Raw genomic sequence first — 23,084 nt, 5'->3', positions numbered from 1 at the left:
CTCCAAGGAAATGGGAAAACAGGCAAAAATACGCATTAAAGAAGGAAGTTTTATTTTTGTTATAATAGCAGGGCAGACTCTGTGGAGGACACATCATTCAAAAGAAATAAAATCTGGATATTCAGAAATGGGGGAAAGAGAAACATTCTAGCTTAGGGAAGAACAAAAGCAGAAATGGAAATATTTTCTATAACAAAATTTTTCCCGTATGCTGTATGTTACATACTTACAGTAAACCTCTTCTTTTTCTCTCTGTGTTCATCAGAGCTGGGAATGCTTACACTTGGGCAGTTTTCCTTGTAGTCCATGATATAATTTCTTTGCGTTTAAATGACTCAAAAGGGCACCAAAAAAACCAAAAAATGAGTCCGAAGAAATAATCAACAGAGGATGAGCACAATTAACTAATCCAAAATATGAAAACTCTTGAAGTAATGTTCAAATTCCATCATGCAACCTTAACCAACAGGGGAAAAAAAAGAATTGATTAGCAAGATAACTTAAAAATATTATTAAGATTTGTCATTCCTTGTAAATAGGACCCATTTGATGTTTATTCTGGCAGAAATTTATAAATCTCAGCCCAGGTTAGAGATTTATACATATTTATACAGATTTCCTGTTGTGTTACTAGCACTAAACCACAATCAAGCATTTGTATCCTATCTACCTTCCTTTCCATTGGAAATTCCAGGAGTCTATATGCTGCAGTTTGTGTGGACTAACGAAAGGAGTTCTGGTTGGATGATCAGAGCCTTGCCCTCCTGTCACAGTAGTCTACTGTGCTACTAGTTAATACTGAAGCACGTAAAGAAAGAGACTCCTCTACAGGTAGCAGAGATGAGAGGGGGAAGTGGTTATGAGCCATCCTACAAACTATGACTTTCAGATTTTGTATCAGGTCAAACCAGTGATGTGACTGCTGAACAATTCAGATTACAATCCTGTTTGGTAGGTAACTATTTATTCCCATTTTACTAGTAAGAAAACAGAGTCACAAAGAGAATAAATAATTTGCACATCTAGAATTTTGACCCAGCCTGTTTGGCACCAGAGTCCCAACTCATAAACACCACGCTATGCTTTAAAAACTGGATGAAGAGCTGTGGCTGTGGCTCAGCGGTAGCGCATTTGCCTGGTATGTGTGAAACACTGGGTTTGATTCTCAGCACCGCGTATAAATAAATAAAGGTCTATGAACAACTAAAAAAAGTTTAACAAAAAAATTGGATGAAGCCAGAAGATGCACATCTATAATCCCAACAATTTGGGAGGTTGAGGCAGGAAGATCACAAGCTCAAGGCCAGTCTTGGCAACTGAGTGAGACCCTGTCTCAAAATAAAAAAAATTAAAATCAGTGGGGATGTGGCTCAGTGATAGAACATTCCTGAGTTCAATCCCCAGAACTGAGGGGGGGGGGGGAATCCAACACTGTAGATGATTCTTATGCACTGAATTAGTGATCAGAGACATTGTAGTAGATCTTCACACAAAACAAATGCAATATGCTAATATCATTCCACCCATGAACAAAGGGCTTGATATGTCACACTAATGTCACCTTTGTTACACAGAGCAGACTATACTTTCCACTGACACCAAATAATATCTTTTAAATGGTCTGTATGCCTGGATAATTTTCCTGGATTAGTTTAATCTGAGGGTCCCATGACCTACCATAGCTCACTCTTTACCAGCAAGCAGCAAAAGGGAATCTGAGGGGGAAGATTATTAGCTACACTATTCACACATGTCCCTTGAGAATGTGGGATTTAGGGTCATAGGTCCCACTAGCACTTAATTTTATATGAATTTAAACATTTGTGCCTTTTGTGCTGTAACTCACAGCAGAATTACAGGAAAACATCAGGCCTCAGGCCTTCCCTTTGGAAGGGACAATAAGATACCACATTGAGTGGCATCAGGAATGAAGGATGGGGAAAGAGTTGAAAAAGCTGTTCCATACAAAGTGCCCAGAGGACATGTAAGATTACAGGTAGAGCAGGCAGTTAAATGTAGAAGCCTACATTCAAGGTACACACTCAAACCTGGCCAGAGTTTCCACTTTGTGCTATATCTATGTATACTCCATTTACTCTTCCATATCAAATCACCTATATTTTTCCACCCTGCCACATCCCAGAAAGCTGACCTGTATGCGCTACAAACAGAGGCCATCTACCTTCTGCCCTTGTCCTCTGGTTAGATTCAGTGCCTCACTATGAGGCACTAGCAGAATAGGGGCAGGAGCAGTGAGATGCTAAGGTTATTATCCCTTTGATCCATATTGGACAGCAAAAGATTTCTCTATCTAAGGCCAGCTTCTACCAGGCAGCCTCTTCTACCCCAGTTATAATTCAAGGACTAGGAGTAATGATAGGCTCCTGACCTTGCTGGGAAAGAGGGACTTCAACCATACCTTGGTTGCCTTAACCCTACCCACAACACCTTAATAAACATTCCTTTGTTAGACACCCTTCATTACTTTTTAGTATGCCTTGTAACTAATGTAGTTACCTGGTACCAACAATGGTCCTAGGAAACAGAACCTCAAAAGTGAGATATATATTTGATAAGTGTCCTGATAACCTTCTTAAGGAGGAAGGAGATGGCACACAGTGACATCATGACCATTTCAATTACTTCTTGTGCATGCTGTTACAAGATGGAATGCAGGTGGAGGGCAGGCTGCTAGAAATCTGAGTGGCTCATGAAAAGGTTTACTTCAGAGATTGTAACATGGGCTAGGGCTGCTTCTGGCTGTTCTTGAGAATGTGCACAAAGCAAATGACAAGTTTAAAGCCATGAATTCCCAAATAGATGGATATCCATCTATGGATGTTTTAGAGAATCTACTATCTCTTAAAACTGCCAAGCTGATAGGACTAAGAATCAAGCCCAGAAGGATTACAAAAGCTAATTAAACTTGCAACACTGCAAAGTCTCATATGCTAACACAAGGGACACTGGCTGGAAAGCAGAATGATTCAGAAATATGGATTGAGACAGCTGGGAAGACACTAAAAAACTGAACTCCAATTTAGCTCAAGTTCCCTGCTGAAAGCAGTTACCTGCATCCCTGAGGGTACTGAGACTACCAATGTACCCCATAAAATCCTTTGAGATTGTTTCACAAGAGGACTCCCATTCTCTTGACTACCTGCTCCTGCTACCCTTCACTGCCTCATAACCCAAAATAGACCAGAAAGAAGTTCAAGTACTACTCTAAAAGAAGACTGCCTTTATACCAAAGAAAATCTGCAAAATCTCAATTTTTTACCAGTAAGAGTCTGAGAAGCACATATGGGAGTATATTCAAATAGTATTAGACCAAAGAAGATTAAACGTAAGATTGTGGCCCTTTACAAGGCCATAATCATATACTCTTGATCTTTCTCCAGGCCTTTCCAAAGAGTGATCTACAGCAATTCCAAAGGTTGACTGTCCAACTGAAGCAAGGGAAATCTATTATCCTTCCATAAGTTATAAGATGGGATACTAACTCAGAACTGATACTAATGCCAAATGTGGCCCACCAGTCAGAGTGGGACTCCCAGAGATGAAGGTGGCCCTCATAACTCAAGTGGGTCCAATGAAACCATAAGCCTACCTTGTGTTTATTTTCCTAGTCCTATAAATTTTAGTGGAAATCAATATAATAGTAACTAGCCCAAATCCCCACATTGGCTCCCTGCCCTACATCATAAATTTTATTACAGGAGAAAGGACCATGCAGAAGCCTCTGACAAGCATCAAGAGAAGAATAAGAGTTGTAGACCCCCCAAGGGTTTGACAACAACTACTGTCAATTTGATTACAAGCTTAAAGCTCTTCGAACTATTTTCCTTGCTCCAACTAAAAAAATAACAAAAAATTATACCATATCACTCTGAGCTCAGAAATCAGTACCACCATCAAAAACTGGAAGGGTGTTAAATGCAAGGGTGTTAAATCCCACCATATTCCCATTTAACTAGCCTATTTACCAGAACCAAAGCCAGAAACATCCTAGAACATGACTATGGATTACCATAAATTTAATCAGGTAGTAATTCCAATTACAACTGCAATTCTAGATGTGATATTTTGGGCTGAAGAAAATCAGCACAACCCCTGATATCTGATATGAGACTCTTGCCCTGGCAAATTCATTCTTTTCTCACAACATCAGCAAGGACAATGAGTTAGTTTGCCACAAATACCTAATCCCTTTTGCTGTCTAACTTGAGGGTCAGGTGTGAATTGTCATAATAAAACAGTCTGGAGGGCTGTGACCTTTCTTAGATCACCACACTGGTCTACTACATTATGGCATTGCCTTAATTGGACCTAAAGAACAAAAAGTAGCAAGTACCCTGGACACTTGCATAAACACATAAACAAGAGAAGGGATGGGAGAAAAATACCATGGAAGTTCAGGAATCTCTGAATCAGTGGTTTTTAGGGTTTCACTGGTCTGAGGCAGAATGTCTAATCTCAAGTCAGAGAAACAGTTATACCTTGCACTGCTTAGCTGAGAAGCAGGAAAAACAACCGGATGCTTCCTATTTGGACACGATGTTCTGACCCATCTACTGGAAAAACCATGAAGTTGTTAGTTTTTATTGAAGCCTGTTCAAAGAGAGGGGTCTGTAACAACGAAAACTGCTCTAACCATTGAGTCTCTGCCTTAGCACATCCAACAGTATGAGAAATGACCTAATAGACATGGATTTGTTAAGGGGCCCGTGATAAGCATCAGGAGACTAAGGTCTAAAGATCTCTTAGGGTTTGCCAACAACTACTATCCATTTGATTCCTGACTTGCTACTAGGCTCTGGTAGAGATCAGATAGCTGGCTATGGAAAACCAAGAAACTGGGTAACAAGAACATTTATCATGAACAGAGCATTACTTGATTCTCCAAATCATAAAATTGGATATGCACAGCAGAATTCTACTCAGTGTAGTAAAAGCAAGACCAGGTGTGAGCAGGTTTGGATGGCACATGTGAGCTGCAGAGATAAATGGCACAGACCTCCATGGTGGCAGAGTTAGGATTTGAACCTGGTAGTCTGACTTCAAGGTTCATTATACCAGACTGTCTCCACATGTATATGCTCTAGAGTCCTTTAGGGACAAATGAAGATGGTTCAAAACTTACTTTTTCTGTGTATTTTGAGACAGATCTCACTATATTATCCAGGCTGGTCTTGAACTACTGGACTTAAGCTAACCTCCTGCCTCCATCTCTCAAGAAACTGGGACTATAAGCTACAGATACAACTTGCCCAGTTTTCATAAACTAACTTTTAAGTGGTTAAAAGTAAAATTATGAAAAATTAATCCTAATATTACTGTGAATTTAATGCATAATTATTCTATGAAACTAAAGCAATTAAAATTATATGAAATCATCCTCTGGCCAAGCAGCCAAATAAAACAGAATGAGAAGGGGATTGACATAAAAAGATCACAAATGAGAAAGAAGTAGAACAAAAATATACATTGTTCTTGTGGGAATGAAAATTGAAAATTTCTGAGAGGTTCACAGGTATGTAGTAGGGCTTTTCAAAATGCAACAGAAAAAAGATGAACCTCAACTCTGCTGGCAAGACACAAGATAATCATATACAGTGGTTCTCGAGGGAAGCTGGATCGCTCAGGCGTAGGCGGTATGGCCCCAAAGAGACCTAAATTCATCAGATGTTAACCCATAATGGAAGAACTAATCCGACTATCCACTTCATGAATCAGTTCAGACAAGTCCAACAACAACAACAACAACAAAAAATAGATCAAAAAATAACTTTCAGAGGCCAGCCAGATCTTAGGAAGGACAGTGAATTTGCAAGGGTAATATAATAGCTAGTAAATACTATATAATGCTTCCCATCTGGGGGCAATTTTGCTATGGGGGGATATTTGGCAATGTCTGGAGATTTTAGTTCTCTCAACTTGGTGGCAAGGAAGTAGTCAGAAAAGATGCTAAGCATCTCCAAGTCCCAGGACTGCATTGTTTTTGTTGTAGGGGGTCTACAACAAAAAAATCATGTGGTCCAAAATGTTAACAGTAGTGAGATCAAGAATCCAGCATTTATAGAGCACTAATGCCAGGCCTGCTTTAAGAACTCTAACACCTCACTCAATCCTCACAGCAACCTCTGAGATAAATATCACTATTCCCACTTTATAGATGAAGAAGAAAACTAGGCTATGAAGAGTACTTTCACATGATTAATTACACAGCTGTGGATGACAGCACCCTGACCCAACAGCCCAACTCGCACATCATGTGTCCCTCAATTTCTTATCCTACGATTGTACGCATCCTCTCATAGCAAAGGCAGATTTTGATTCCGCCACAAAGAGGAGCTGGAGTTTGGGCAGCAATGGCAGGAGTGCTAGGCTCCTGACTTTCCTCTCTTGAAACATCACTCATCTACCCAAGAGCTTGATAGAGAGCAGACTTTGCATGCTGGCCCCATCACAAAGACAAGGGCTAAATTATGAAATAAGGAGGACACAAGAAATGATGCTATTAAGAACATGGTTTTTCGGAAAGGAAGGGGGAGTTTATCTTTTTTAAAAAAGCATTTATAGATTTCATTTTTTAAAAATTTAGAGCTATAAAAAGTAGCAATATAAGTGGCACTCTGTGGTAGAGAATCACCCAAATTCTTATGTTAAAATTTTGTTGATTCAAATACTCCTTAAAAATAAATGGACATGTTGGGAACAGTAGCACATGACTGTAATCCCAGCAGGCAGGAGAACTGCAAGTTCAAGGCTAGCCTGGGCAACTTAGTAAGACTCTATCTCAAAATAAAAAATAAAAAGGGTGGGAGATGTAACGCAGTGGGGTAAAACACTCCCAGGTTCAATCCCCAGTATAGCAAAAATAAATAAATGGACATTACTTAAAACTTTTTAAAAGCAATTTTCCCTTTACTTTTTAATATGTCTTTTTATCTACTGTAGGTTGATTACCGTCCTGAATCTTACCCATCTTTCTATGGAAACGAACAGTAAAAAAAAAAAAATATATATATATATATATATAAAGGGTCAAAAAATTCTTCTGTTTTTACCTCTAAAATAGTAGAGTTTATGACTCCTATTCCTTCAATATTAAAGACTTCAGTTTGATATTGACTAGTGGATTCTACCCAGATTAGAAACTAGATATATTCATAATTTATCAGTATTCACTCTTAACTAATATGATGGAGACAGAGAGGGTTGAAGATTCACACCAAGGAATAAAGGGAAATAAGGACAAGCCAGACTATCCCAAAAGAAAGGAGTTAGGCTTGAAAGAATTGCAAGTTTTCTTTAGCAGGAGCACAGAACCATGCACTAGTATATGAGAACAATGGTACCCTTAAAGGTAGGACTTAAAAAAGAGTTAGTAAGACACAAAAGAAAACCCATGCATATAACATTATAAAATTCCTAGAGATAACAGAAGAAAACATAGGTGACTTCCAGTATGGTGATGACTTTGTAGATACACCAAGGCAAGTTCCTGAAAAGAATGTCAAGAGAATGAGAGGGGCTGGGGATGTGGCTCAAGCAGCAGTGCACTCGCCTGGCATGCGCGGGGCACTGGGTTCAATCCTCAGCACCACATACAAATAAAATAAAGATGTTGTGTCCACCGAAAACTAAAAAATAAATATTAAAAAATTCTCTCTCTCTCTCTGGAGAGAGAATGAATGAATGAATGAATGAGAGGACAAGCCATGAACTAGAAGGAAATATCTGGAAAAGACATTCAGTAAGCTAGGTGCAGTGGTACACAGCAGCTCAGGAGGCTATGGCAGGGGATTGCAAGTTCAAAGGCAGCCTCAGCAACTTAGCAAGACCCTGTCTCAAAATAAAAAATAAAACGAGCTATGAATGTGACTAAGTGGTTAAGCAACCCTGGGTTCAAGCCCTGGTAAAAATAAATAAATAAGAATTTAAAACCCTCCAAGAAAAAAAAAAAGGCATTCAGTAAAGGATTGTTACCTAAAATATACCAAAAACTCTTAAAACTCAAATTTTAAAAAATAGCCTAATTTAAAAATGGGCCAAAGATCTTAACAGACAATGCACAGAAGGGAATATATAGCTGACAAATAAGCATATGGAAAGATACTCCATCTCATGTCAAGGGAAACACAAATTAAGACAAGAAGATACCAATACAGACCTATTAGAATGGGCAACATCCATAAAACTGACAACATCAAATGCTGGTGAGGATGGGGAGCAACAGGAACTCTCATTTATTACTAGTGAGAATGCGAAATGGTACAGTCACTCTGGAAGACAATTTGGCAATTTCTTACAAGACTAAAATATACACTCATCCCATAATCCATCAGTTGTATTCTGTGGTACTTACCTAAAGGGGGTAAAAACTTATGTCCACACAAAAACTTGCAGGTGGATATTTATAGCAGATATATAACTGCCAAAATTTGGAGGCAATCATTTTAGTAGGTAAATGGATTACAACCGGTACATCAGACAATGGAATATTTTTCAGCATTTCTAAAAAGAAATGGGCTATCAAGCCATGAAAAGCCATGGAGGAAACTTAAATACATATTGCTAAGTGAAAGTAGACAATCTGAAAAGGTTTCACACTGTATGTGTCCAACTACTTAACATTCTAGAAAAGGTAACACTCTGGGGAAAGAGTAAAATAACCAATGTTTGCCAGGAGTTGGAAGGATAGCAGGATGAAAGGATGAATAAGTAGAGCACAGAGGATTTTTAAGGTATGATTTGTATGATACTAAATGGCAGAAATATACATCATTATATATTTGCCCACAACCAAAGAAATGCACAACACCAAGAGAGAACTCTAATGTAAAACTATGGACTTTGGGTAATTATGTTAATGTAGGCTCATCAATTATAACAAATGAACCACTCTGGAGGGGGGATATGATAATAGGGGAAGCTACGCATGTGTGGGATAGGAGGTAAATGGGAAATTTACACACCTTCTTCTTTAATCCAACTGTGAAATCAAAACTTACCTAAAAATAAAATAAAAAAGAGGCACAAACCATGGGCACAGGACAGAGATCAGGTGGGAACTAATCTGGGAACTGTGAACTAATCTAGGAAATAAGAAAATGGATTAGGGTGGGGGGAAGAGGATTATTCATTTAAAATTACATTAAAAGTACCTTCCCAGGAAATTCAAACCCCAAAATAACTGATTTCTGGTACTGGAAGTCTACTGTAATAGTACTTAATCTGTGTTTGTTTATTTCCGCCTCTCAGGATACTAGCTCCAAATATATCTGAAATGTTTCAACACAGACAAAGCACATCTTTGTCACATCTGTAAATTAGGTTCACAGCAGAATAGATTAAAAATCCAACAGGATCTGCCAATGAAAGATACATAGTAACCTCCCCTTCCCTCACACACATCACATGATGAGTCAGTTACAACTTTTCCTGTTTTCCTTCCTTTAATTCGGATTCTATGCCCCTCTTTGGTTTTTCCCCTCATTCTGTAATTACAAAGTAGTTCTGTTTTTCTTGGGCTTATCACACCTTATATTTGAAGGATCTTTTATTCATACTGATTCTTAAGAAAAGTGATAAAGGAGTTTAAAACAATATATGTGCAAAAAAAAAAATTAGTTATGTTGGGACAAACAATACAGAACAGTATGAATCCAACAATTTGAGAGGAATGTCCAAGAACCTCAACAAAGTCATAGGGACCTATGGATTCCCAGAAACTGGCTCTATCTTTATTACATTCAGGAAGGGGAATGAGGGAAGAGGTGAAAGTAACCACTGACAGCCTTTGTTTTCCATATTAGACTTAAAACTGCCAGGATAAGAAGGAAAGCCCTACACTTATTGCAACAATAACACAAGCCTCCACTTGGTGAAGGGTAGGGAACGTAGCAGTGGCAGCAAGTGTCCTATCCTCCTCTGCCTCCCAAGTTCACTGGTCTCAATCACAAGAACAGCTGTACTTTTCCAGCTTCCCAAGCTTTCCCATTCAAAGACACACTTCTAGCACATCTTACAGGCAGATGTGAACACAGAATACTCCAAGGACAATTTCTAGAGGACTGCAATCACTGGCAGAGCGAGGGGGCCTAGGGTGAAGCTGGTTGTGATTGTGGAGGTTGAGTATGAAGAAAGAATTCAGACTGAGACACTAAAAACAAAACTAAACCTACAAAGTCAACAATCACCACCAAGTCTCAAAGCCTTTTTGGAAAACTTCAACCTGTCTCTGCTTTTGTTCTAACCTCCTTACAATCCTACCACAGCAGCCAGAGTGATATAAATTGGATAATCCCTGCCCCCTCCATTTATACCCTTTCTATGGCTTCCTGCTGTCCCTAGAATAAAATCCAAACTGAATTATAGCCAACAGACTACCAACTATTTGCCCAGCTACACCCACCAGGCCACATGCCCTCTGTTCAGAAGACTCCCATTAGAACAACCTTTTCCCTAGTTTGCATGCACACCAAACTTTTTCCCATCTGAAGTCTGTCTCTTGTACCTATGGTCCTTTCATCTGGGATGACTTCCCCACAGCTCTTCACAAAAAGGCCTTTGTTCAAATGTCACTTCTTGTGATAAGCCTTCCTGAACACTGTAACTAAAAATGTTCCCTCCACAAATTAGACTTCGGCCATCATCCCGTTTATTTCAATTTTAGCATTATGGACTGCTTTTAGGATTGCATTTTGCTTGCTTATTCAAAGCTTCCCCAACTGTAGGACCTTTACTTATTCACTGCCATGTTCAGAAGGCCCTACTAAACATTTGTTTAACTTATTCATGCAACAGGTAAGAAATTCCAATTTGCCAAATTATGATGGTGAGATCTTTAAATCATCACTCTCTGCCTCGTTACTGGGTCACCCCAGTATACCAACAGGTTATGATAACTTAATAAAATCCTCCCTAAAAATAAAGATTTACTTATTTAAAGTCACTTACAAAATGCTCACCATGTGCTAGGGATGTATCACTAGTCTGTGCCCCCATTTTAAGTATATAACGCCTTTGCATTTTAAAAACAAAAATCAGGATAAATACAGATGCTTACATAGTATGATAAAAGGAAACTTCACTCCAGAGCAAGTATTTGCTTTCAAAATTCTTCTGACAGTAAAACTTCATTTGTTAGCACATTAGAAGACATCTTCCAGAGCACACAAATTATAATCAATTACATATTTAATTATAATACATATTGACACTGTAGCACATTTGTGATAAGTCCTTTTATTGGCTATGTTCTTAGTAAAAATATGTAAATTTTTATCTTAAAAGTTCAAAAATTAGAACCTCTATATATGTTTTCCTTACTCTTTCCTATCAGTAGAAACTGCAGCTTTACCCTAGAAATGATAAAATAAATTTACTTATACCTATAAGTACTCAAAATCAAGAACAAAGAAAATAAGGCTAATACATGCCCTAGAATGGAAAAACCCATTTGGTTTGGGAGGTAACAGGAGAAGAAAAGATAAAATTAAATGTCAGAAACATCTACAGAAATCCTTAAATTCAGTTTTAATCTGAAAGAGTCACAGGTAAAAGAAAAACATTGACTCAACTGGAATATGTGCAAGGAGATGTCTATATTGTAAAATTAACCAAAACATGTTAAACTAAATGCTGATATCAAACTTAAAACTGTAAGCTTGAACAACAGATAGACTCAGTATCTTCTATCTACCACCTTTCTCCAAAGAATTAAAAAACTTCTGGCATACATGATTCTCCATATATCCAGGAAATAAATGAAGAAAAAAAGAGTGATTTTTTTTAGATTAAACAATGAAAGGAGGCAAATTAATTCCCACAAGAGCAGAGAAGACAATGTTCAGTCCTATCCAGCTCAGAAAACAAAGCAGAGAAAGAGTATTACATGTGCCTGCAGATATAAAAACAAAATACAACTTAGAAATGATACTTCACAAGAAAACTCAAAGCTATAGATGTTGCTCCATAAGTCTGGCTTGTCCCAGTGGCTTCCTGAGTAAGATTATTGTGTATTTTTTAAAACATTTGACTATGTAAGTGTTGTATATGTTGCTCTTCCTATACCCACTTTCTTCTACAAACACAGAACTGGATATCTTCATTTGTATCTTTTTACTTAATACTGAATTTCCATTTCCATTTTCCTTATATGTCCATATGGTAGAAATAATTGTTGCAGCTCAATCTTAATGATTTAAAGGCCTATTAAACAGAATTTTAATTTTACTTTTACTTAAAAAGCAGATAAATAGATGTGGATCTTATATTTCCTTTAAAAGTAACTGAAAGGAAAAAAGATAACTGGAATTTTTCTATGTGTGCTTCCTGGAATTTATGTGTGTGTTTCTTGTCCTTCAGTTTATATTCAGCAAAAAAAAAAAAAAAAAGAAAAAAGAAAAATGCTCAAATAATTACAATTCAAAGTAGAATGTGATAAATTCTCTATGAAAGTCATCAGAACTCAGAGGAAGACAAAACTACCTTCAACTAAACTTATGGGAGGAAGCTTGAAGGATGGGCACTCAAAACAGAGCAGCAGAAGTCTTCAGCTTAAACAGGGGAAAGCTATTAGTCCAGTTTATTTGAATAACTACCTACACTGGGGAAAAGTCCAAATCATTAATAGAAAAAAAAAATGAAGCAATACTCATTTCCAGGCTTTATAAGACACTGCCATTAAAGCTTTATCTTACTTTCATGTTTATAAGCCTAAGTTGGAAATCACTGTTTTTATCTATAGAAGATAGGGAGATTTGAATGCCAGTCTTCTCACTGTGGATCTCACTCTGATGAGGATGTGAAAGAATTTAAAAGGGAACTGTGAGACTGTAGGTGTAGACGATGGAATGAAATGAAGGGGCACAAAGAAAGAGGGGCTTGGCAACAACAGAAGCATTGGGTTAAAAAAAAAAACTGACAGGTGAAATATTTGCACGTGGGGTGCAAGGTAGGAGGAAGAATTAAGATTGCTTCAAGGGGCTGAGGATATAGCTCAGTTGGTAGCCTGCTTGCCTTGCATGTACAAGGCCCTGGATTCTAATCCCCTGCAACACACACACACACACACACACACACACACACACCCTCAAGGTTTTATTCCTGGGTAACCAGGAGAAAAAACTAGAAGGGGGGGGGGCAGAACAAAATGACAGTGAATTAGCTTAAGTAATTACTAGTCTTGTTAGAAATGTCTACATCAGATCCACACATCTGATACCTTCTACATGCTAGGCACTGTTACCAGGTGCTTAGAATACAGCAGTGAACACAACTGGGAAGCACCCTGAGCCACATGGAACTTACCCTGTAGTGGCAGACAACAGATAATGAGTAATTATATAAACAAGTAAATATACATTATAGGAAGTGTGGGGTTGTGTGCAATTTTAAATAAGAAGGTAACATCTGAACAAATACCCAAAGGTGAGGGAGTGAGCTATGCAAAGAGCTGAGGAAGAGTCAGCAACTAACACCCCAATATCTCAAAACAATTTCACTCCAAAATGTTTTTGAAGTTAGCAGCAACATTGCAACACACTTCTTCAGGACCCAGTCCTATTTCCTTAGGCTTATATTCAGGGTTCCATTTCCTGACTCTATCCTGCCTAATCTAGAAAAGTCACCAATAACACAGTGATAACAAACTGCCAAGTAGGTCAATTTGTTTATACTGGTCATTTACATTCTGTATATATGAGAAAAGGGCTACAGTTTAAACAAAACCAAAGCACTGTTAGAACATGTTTGTACAAAGCTTAAGAAGACAATCATCTTCTTCTCAAAGCAATAATTGATGTAGCAACTTTGAGACTTGTGATTTAAATCAAAGGTGCTGAAGAATGATTATGAATCATGCAATTAAGCTACCAAAGCAGGATGTTGCTGAGAGAAAAACCATTCACAGCACCATAAAACTGTCAAAAATAAAAATAGTAACTATCATCAAAACTAGAATATATTACTCTGATTTTACAATTCATTGATCAGCAGAAGTGAATTCTAGTCTAAGTTTGTTTATTGATTCTGGGTTGCTGGCACCACACCTTTATCTATAATGACCAGTTAGTCTGATTTTCAAATCCCTTTCAATTCTGAGAGTCTATGCAGCAAGCTAATGATGTCTGTTTACTTATTTTGGATGCTCTGGTTTACATACTCTTGCAGTAATAGAATAAGCACTTACTTCAAATAGAATAATTCATAAGTCTGTATAAAGTGGCAGGAACTGTTTTTTTAAAACAAATCTTCCACAACTTAAAATGAGTTTACATTCACCCTAACGGTGATACTTTTTTATCTCTCTTAGAACAGCCTTAAACACTGAGGTGTCTGAGGGTTGGAGGGTTAGCTAGGTGGTACAGCACTTGCAGGAGACCCTGGATTTGACTCCCACCACTGTCCAAGAAAATAAGACTGGGGTGTCAGTTCATTTGAAAGTGGATTTGATTTAGAACAAGGTGGAGCGTCCTCTTCTTGCAGGACTCATCTTACAAAAACTGTTCCAAAGCAATCCCCAAACATTTCTAGCAACACCTCTAAGGAAAATGCGTAGGTTTTCCAGTGATGGCAAACTTTGGAAATTAATGATCATTTAAATGCGTAATAAGAAAACAGCCAGCACTCATTGTTGGCAAGCATTAGGCAATAATCTCTCAATCCTTACAATCTTGTAAATTAGGGACATATGTGAAGACTCAGCATACAGGAGTTTAGCAAATTGTTCAAGTTTTCTCAGTTAATAAATGACTTGAACCCAGGCATTCCAGCTTCAAAGCTATCATACCTAATATTCCCGTGGTATATTTATTCCCTGGTGTCCTTGTTTAAATAACAGTCCCATTATAAGTCGCACCCTTCTCGCAAACTCAACACTACCAAGTCAATATAAAGGCACCCCCGCAAGCTCACATTGGAGAAGTTTCTCCTACAGTCCTGAACCACTAACTATAAATGTATTTTAAAGAATATAAGAACTTAACAAGTACCTGAAATTTCTCGAGATTTGAGGAGAGGGTGTGTGGGGATCAACTCAAAATTTCTCTGTCCCGGAGCAAAGTGCTGCGAAGCGAGAGCACCACCAGCTGCGGTCCCGGCGTCTCCCGCTCCGAGGTTCACCCGAGGCCGCCCACCCGCCCGCGCCCAGCCCGCCCCTCCTACTCCGCGCGCGGAAATGGCACCCGGCCGGTTCTCCCAAAACACACCTGCCCTGGGCGCGCCAGTGGGGTCCCTCCACCTGGCCCGAGCGGTACTGAGGCCCCTCCCAAGCCAGGTTCCCCCGCAAGCTCGGCAGTCTACACGCTTACCTTCGGGGACCCACCCCCGGCTCGTGGCTAGAGGGAAGCCCCACACCACACCACATCTGCGCCACACTCGGCCGGGCTCCGCACCGCGCCACCCGCCCCCAGCGGCGCCCGCCCGGCTTGGTGCCCCGACCCAACCTCCAGGCCCCACCCCTCACTGCTGGGCCCGCCCTCACCAAATAACAGGCACCGTCTCCCAGCCGAAGGGGCGTTCCCTCCGCCCGCTCAGCCCCGCCCCTAAAGCTCTCGGGGCGCCTGGGCTGGAGCAGCTGCAAACGGGACAATCCTCGGGAGGCGGTAAGTAAATAAGAGGAAGTGGGGGACCCTGAGCACTTGTAGCCCCCAGAGAGGAAGGGCTGGACTCCGACGGACGAAAGAGCGAAAAAGGCAGCGAGCTTCACCGGCATAAGACAAGAAAGAGGCTTGAGAAGGGAAAGACAAAGCCCTCTCCTCAGATTCCAGCCAAGGTGGAGGACCAGTTGAGACCTTAAAACAACGTTCATTCATTCAGGGCATTGGCACAACCCCTCCTCTAGCTGAATAGGAGTCACACACGAATTCGGAGTTACACGAATGAGAAGTCATTGGGAATGGTATTCAGAGGAGGCAAAGAACAGAAGTGATGCATTTACTGACACCCTCTGCCCGTCCTAGTGCTTCCTTTTAAAAATTGTGGACACTGACTCCCAGAATCCTCACCTCAGACTTAAATTAATGTTAATCATTTCCTCTCCCTTCAAACAGCTCATGCACATTGGGAAAGAGCAAACCCTTTACCCCAGGCAGGCCAAGTCTAAATAAAAATTGTAGGAGGCCATTTTTGGGTTTTTGTTTGTTTGGTTTTGTTTTTAGTTGTAGATAGACACATACCTTTATTCATTGTTACTTTTTTTTAATATGGTGCTGAAAATTGAACCTAGTGCCTGCCTCCGGCTCTGTGAGCGCTCTACCACTGAGCCACAACCCCAGCCTGAGGCCATTGTTTTTGACCAAGCTCTTGCACTAGACCCCAACAGACCAGACTAAAAATCAAAACTACCCATGATAAAGTTCCACATCACCAAATGCAAACTAAGTTGTGTTTGTGTGTGTGTTGGTACTGATTAGGGATCGAACCCAGGGACATTCTACCACTGAGTTTATATCCCCATCCCTTTTTATTTTTTGAGACAGGGTCTTGCTAAATTGCTGAGGAACACGTGTTCCTCATGTCTCAGCTTTCTAAATCGTTGAGATTACAGGCTTGTGCCAACTAAATTTTTATCTGACCTAGTAGTAGGGGTGGGATGAGAATGCCAACTTTCCCCAAACAGGCCAATCAACATAACAATGAAATTCCCTGTGCTTTAATCCTTATATCCTTTAATCCCTACAAAAAGTAGCCTGAAGTAATCTGCTGTTAACCTATCAATTTATCGATTACTTTTCTATTGTTTTGTTTCTCTGCCCTCACTTTACAAGGAAAGCAACTTTCTGCTTTTTCTTTTATTCTATTTTCTATAGCCTTTCTCTGTGTGTAAAACCACCCTCCTCCACAGGGTTCACTGGAACACTCTATGATAGGTAGGTAGGTAGATAGAGTTTATATAATATTAATTCTAGAACAGCAAAATAAAGTCATTTAAGATATTTCTTTAACTAAATTGCTGTAATTTTTTACATGAATATCCATAGTATACTACTTAGAAAGTTGGTAACTGGGTGTATAAATAAAGAAAAAGGAGATTAATTGAAAAATCGAGTCATTTGATTGATAATAATCGAATTAAGGCAGGGAAACAGGCCTTGCTTTGCCAACAGGCAGGACTGACACATGGCAAACTTCACTACAAGAACTTCAGAAAAATACCAAGAGGCCAACCTAGTTGCATGGCCTTAAAGAAAGTCACAATATCTGAAGCTCTCAATTTTCACATCATTAAAATGAGGGGATTCAGTTAGGTGACCTCTAAATATCCTTCCACACATTAGAGTTTATTTTGCCAGGCTCAACTCAAAAAAAGATTCAAGAAATGCCTATCAGGGCTATTCCATTCAGGAGCACACAGAGAAGGTGGGAATTTTTAGCAGAAGTCTCCTTCAGGGATCTCTGGCATCAGTTCATTCAAGCTTTCCTTTCTTTGTTATGATTAAAGTGTCATTCTTATCCTAGCTCAAAACCTTTGAATTCTTTCAATCTTGACATTTGGTCATCAGGTCCTTCATTTTCTCTTTTACAGAATCTCTTTAATTACTCTCCCCATTTTCACTGCCATCTCTTTGTAAAGAACAAATTCAAAGAATTCTTGATCTTTAATTATAGCAGGTGGGATTAATAGAAAACCATGCTCAGCTCAGGTGCCTCTATTTGCAATAAAATACTATAGTACTCAGGATCTGCACCACTTAATCTGGCACTTAGCAGAGCTACTCTGGTTTTGTTATTTTTGTTGTTGTTATTTATCTCTAAAAACTAAGCTGTAAATCACTTACTAGATGTACACAAGCCCCAGACAATCCCGGCAGAAAAGTCTGTTTTCAATATCAGAAGAAGCCTAAAAAGAATTATATATTCAACTACAATTAGGCTTTTAAGGTTATCTATAATAGCAAGGTTCTCTATTTTTGTCTGAAATATTATATTACAGTAACACTAGTTACTTCATTCTAACCAAAGGCTTTGGTTGGCAGTTATATGTGACTTATCTATAAAAATTGGAAAAATAATTTTTTTTAAATAAGACTTGTTGGATCTTTGAGATCCATGGAGATAAATTAAAAAAAAAAAAAAAAGTAGGGGCTGAGGTTGTGGCTCAGCAGTAGAGTGCTCACCTAGCACATGCAAGGCCCTGGTTTTGATCCTCAGCACCACATAAAAATAAATAAAATCTCTAAACTTGAGTTTAAAAAAAAAAGTAGTCTATTCTTTGTCATCCATTGCACTAACAAGTTATAGTTAGTGCAATGTTTTAAAATACATGAATCAATCTATGATTATTTTTAGTTTTTCTCATGCTCTCTTGCTATAGCTAAAATACTGATTTTTTTTCTTCCCATGCAAATAAGATAGTGAGAGTTTCCCCTTATATTTTCATAGAAATCCTCAAGAGTAAGATAATAATCATACAACACTTCTTGGATTTGGACTAGAATATTTTTCAATGTTCCAGAAATAAACTCTGAAATCATAGTATTCCCTACATGAGGGAGTTCAATATACTATTAAGATCTTCAGAGAGTAAATTTTCCTTAACTGCAACCTTACCCAGATGGCACAAGTAGAGGCAGAACCAACTTTGCTAAATGCCTACCAAGTAAGAGTAAAAAATGATTTGCAATCTATCAATGGCCCCTTGTGTTTTGAAAATGTCACTGGCACATTTCAAGGAGGTCCCAGAGCTGTGAAGTCTGGCCCAAACAATCTATAAATCGCTACACACAGCAAACCTTCATAATGTTCTATTATGTATTAAATAGGCACACTAAATAAAGTTGCTTTATTTTAAAATGTGGTGTACCAAGTGCGACTGGTTATAGACTATTGGAACTTTTGTCTTCCTCTCCTTGAAATGTGAGGTTATTATTAACAGTAGAATTTTGGGGGACTTCTGAATTCAGCCAAGATTGAGTAGCTAGGACTAGATAGACCCTCCCACCTGAACCAACCAAAAGGAAAAAAAGAGCCAGACGAAATAAATGAAACAACAGTTTTCAAAATATTGGATATTATGCAATGAAAACAAGTGATCCTCAGAGATGGAAAATAAGCAAGTTTACCCCAACTTACTACATTCAGACAGCTTACAGGCCATGGCACAGGGATAAGGGAAAGGAATTCAGGGGAGCCCAAACAGACTCCCTGAGTTGAGCAAATAGAACTGGGAATCCAGGGAGAACAAGATTGCCAAAGTTCACAAGGCAGAGTACAAGAGACAGTTAACTGCACAGAGAACCCCAGAGACTTGCAAGAGGGTTCTCCCTGAGAACTTTACATTGCTGATCAGTGCATGCATATATAACAAAACAAAAATTATGAAAGGTCTAGGACACAAACCATTTGAAAGCATTAGAGGGAACAATAGTGGGCACTCACAGAGAACCAGGAATCATTGCTGTTCCCAGCAGGCTGACTAGAAAACCTCCTAGTTCCAAGGGTAGAGTGTTCAGAAGAGTCTTGCGTTAGTATTGGAGAGGAATTCGCTCTAGACTAAATGCTTTTTGGATCTTGCCAATAAAAATCATAGAGGTAAGGTCCAAAAGGAACAAACTATTTCAAGGTAATTTAACTCCATTTCAAATTCAAGTACATTTGTGGGAAAACAAAAATATCCAGCACCCAACAAAACTGAGTTCACCATGTCTGACATTCAATAGTCAGTATTGAATAACTTACATTCAGTATCACAAGTCATGCAAAGAAACAGAAAAATATTACCCATTATAAGAAGAAAAATCAATCACTGAAACTGATCCACAACTGAGCTAGACGTTAGAATTAGCACACTAAGTACTAAATGCTAATATACTAAAAAAAAAAGTTAAGAGATAATGAAAGTATAAAATTTTCTAAATCCAATTTCTAGAAATAAAAATCTGTATGGTGAAAATTATAGCAGGTGGGATTAATAGAAAATTAGACATTGCAGAAGAAAAAATTAGTGAACTTAAAAACAGCAAGAGAAACTTTCTACAATGAACTATAGAGACAAAAAAGAATTAAAAATAAAAAGTCAAAAATGAGCTACAGGTAACTTTAAGCAGCCCTAAATACTTGTAATTAGAGTCCCTGAAAGAGAGGATAAAGGTGGTTTGTGAAGAGGACCAGAAAAGACATCTGACAAAATAATGGCTGACATATTCCAAATTGGATGAAAACTAAACTCATAGATTATAATAACTTCAGTGAATTTAATTCTAGGAAAATGAAGAAAATGACACAAATATACATTTTAATAAAATTACTAAAAACTAGAAATTTACAAAAAAAAAAAAAAGCAGCTGGGTATAGTAGCCCATGTCTATAATCCTTTCAACTTGTGAGACTGAGGCAGGACAATCACAAATTCAAGACCAGTGTGGGCTTCCTCCCACTCCTTGAACAAGAAATGTTCAAGGAAGCCCTGCAAACCTAAGGATATTTACTCATATTCTGGAAATATAGATCTACACAAGAAATAAAGCATACTGGAAATAGTAAAAATGATAACATTTTTAATGTAAATCTCCTTAAAAATAACAATTATTTTTTAAAATGATAATAATTTATCGTGATTTTTATAGCCAATATATAAGTACAATGATATTAGTAGAATAAAGGCTAAGAGACCTGAAAGTTAGTTATTCTAAGCATAAGTATTCTATAAGTACTGTGGTATAATTCAATTAAAGATAGACTATAGTAAATTAACACCTAAAACCACTCATAAGAGGAAAAAAAAAATTGTAAATAATAAGCCAACCAAGGAGATAAAATGGAAAACATAATGTTCAATCCAAACCAGAAAAAATCCAAACCAGGCAGAAAACAAAGAAAAAGGGAACAACATATAGGTCAAATAAAAAACAAAGAGCAATATGGCAGACTTAAACTTGACTCACATAAATAATAACATTAAATTTCATGGTAAAAACATTCAGTTAAATAATTTGTCACACTGAATTTAACTATATACTACCTATATATACACACTCACAAAAAAAACCCTGCACTTCAAATATGAAAACACAATAGATTAAAAGTAAAACGTTGGAAAAAGGTATACCATGTTAATGTTAATGCATATGCCAACTAATATGCCAAGAATATTTCAGAATAAATGCTATTACAGGGAAAAAGATCATTTCATAATGATAACAAAGCCAATTTATCAAGAGAATATAATAATCCTAAACATTAATGTACCTAATAACAGAGCTTTAAAATAGATGAACAAAAACTGAAACAACTTAGAGGAGAAATAGACACATCTATTATTATAGTCAGAGGTTTCAAAAACCTCTCTCATAATATTAGCACAAATAGAGGGAACAACCTAAACAACACTATATCCATCTTAACCTAATTGATACGTATATAATACCCTCAAACATAAAACTATATATTATTTTCAAGTGTATGCAGATATTTACCAAGACAGACCATGTTCTGTCTCATAAAACAAGTTTTAATAAAAACAAAAAGATTCAAATCATATAAAACTATGTTCTCTAACAAGATGAAATTAAATTAGAAATCAATAGCAGAAAGATATCTGGAAACCCTTCATATTTTACATCAAAATATATAATTCTAACAATGCATGAGTCAAAGAAGAAATGAAAGAAAAATTAGAAAATATTGAACTGAATGAAAATGAAAATACAACATACCAAATGTTTTATATGGCACTAACACAGTAATTAGGAGGTAATTCCCATGCTGGAAAAATCTTAAACAATGAATTCAGCTTCCACCTTATAAAATTTAAAAGAGAAGAGCAAATTGATCCAAAGTGGGAGAAAATATTTGCAATTCATATATCTGATAAGTCTAGAATCCAGAATACATAAATAATCTGTGCAACAACCAAACTCAAACAGCAAAATTCAACAACCACCAAAAAACCCAATTTCTTTTTTTTCTTTATTTGTTCTAATTAGTTATACATGACAGCAAAATGCATTTCATTTCTCTGGTTGTATACGATGTAGAGTTGCACCATATGTGCAGTCATACATGTACCTAGGGCAATGATGTCCATCTCATTACACCATCTTTCCTGCCTCCATGCCCTGTACCCTCTCCTCCTTCCCCTTTGCCCAATCAAAATTCCTCCATTCTTCCCACGCCCACACCCCCATTATGTATCAGCATCCACTCATCAGAGAGAACATTCGGCCTTTGGTTTTTAGGACTGGCTTACTTCACTTAGCATGATATTCTCCAATTCCATCCATTTACCTGCAAATGCCATAAATTCATTCTCTTTTAATGCTGAGTAATATTCCATGTGTGTATATACTATAGTTTCTTTATCCCTTCATGTACTGAAGGGCATCTAGGTTGGTTCCACAGTTTAGCTATTGTAAACTGAGCTGCAATTAACATTGATGTGGCTGTGTCACTATAGTATACTGACTTTTAAGTCCTTTGGGTATAGACCAAGGAGTGGTATAGCTGAGTCAAATGGTGGTTTAATTCCAAGTTTTCTAAGGAATCTCCATATTGCTTTCCACAGTGGTTGCAACAATTTGCAGTGCCACCAACAATGTATGAATGTACCTTTTCCCCCACATCTTCGCCAACCCTTATTGCTTGTATTCTTGATAATTGCCATTCAGACTGGAGTGAGATGACATCTTAGAGTAGTTTTGATTTGCATTTCTGTAATTCTAGAGAAGTTGAGCATTTTTTTCATTTATTTGCTGATTGGTTGTATATCTTCTTATGAAACGTGCCTGTTCAGTTCCTTAGCCCATTTATTGATTGGGGTATTTATTTAAAAAAAAAATTAGGGCAGGGGTTGTGGCTCAGTGGTAGAGTGATTGCCTAGCATGCATGAGGCACTGGGTTCGATTCCTGGCACCACATAAAAATAAACAAACAGCTGGGTGGCACACACCTGTAATCCCAGTGGCTGAGACTCAGGATCTTGAGTTCAAAGCCAGCCTCAGCAATGGCGAGGCACTTAGCAACTCAGTGGGACCCTGTCTCTAAATAAAATACAAAATAGGGCTGGGGATGTGGCTCAGTGGTTGACTACCCCTGAGTTCAATCCCTGGTACCAAAAAACAAATAAATAAATAAGT

The 23,084-nt window shown here is 37.9% G+C and overlaps 1 protein-coding gene across 9 annotated transcripts in view; it reads right to left on the bottom strand.

Annotated features, from left to right (window-relative positions):
• The window catches only part of Sgk3 (serum/glucocorticoid regulated kinase family member 3), a 116,173-nt gene that overhangs the window by 54,930 nt on the left and 38,159 nt on the right, over window positions 1-23,084 (bottom strand). For 8 of the 9 annotated variants that reach the window (XM_071602335.1, XM_071602336.1, XM_071602334.1 and 5 more), the window contains exon 2: window positions 231-457. In XM_071602335.1, coding sequence (XP_071458436.1) covers window positions 231-308 — 78 coding nt within the window. In that variant the 5' untranslated portion in view covers window positions 309-457. Of the gene's footprint in view, window positions 1-230; window positions 458-15,320; window positions 15,340-23,084 lie in introns of those variants that run through there. The other variant, XM_071602332.1, reaches the window with a different exon arrangement.

Source organism: Marmota flaviventris, chromosome 15 (assembly GCF_047511675.1).
Source record: "Marmota flaviventris isolate mMarFla1 chromosome 15, mMarFla1.hap1, whole genome shotgun sequence".
In the NCBI taxonomy this organism is placed as follows: Eukaryota; Metazoa; Chordata; class Mammalia; order Rodentia; family Sciuridae; genus Marmota; species Marmota flaviventris.
Note: the sequence above shows the minus strand (reverse complement) of the source record. Positions and strands in the feature narration are given on the sequence as shown.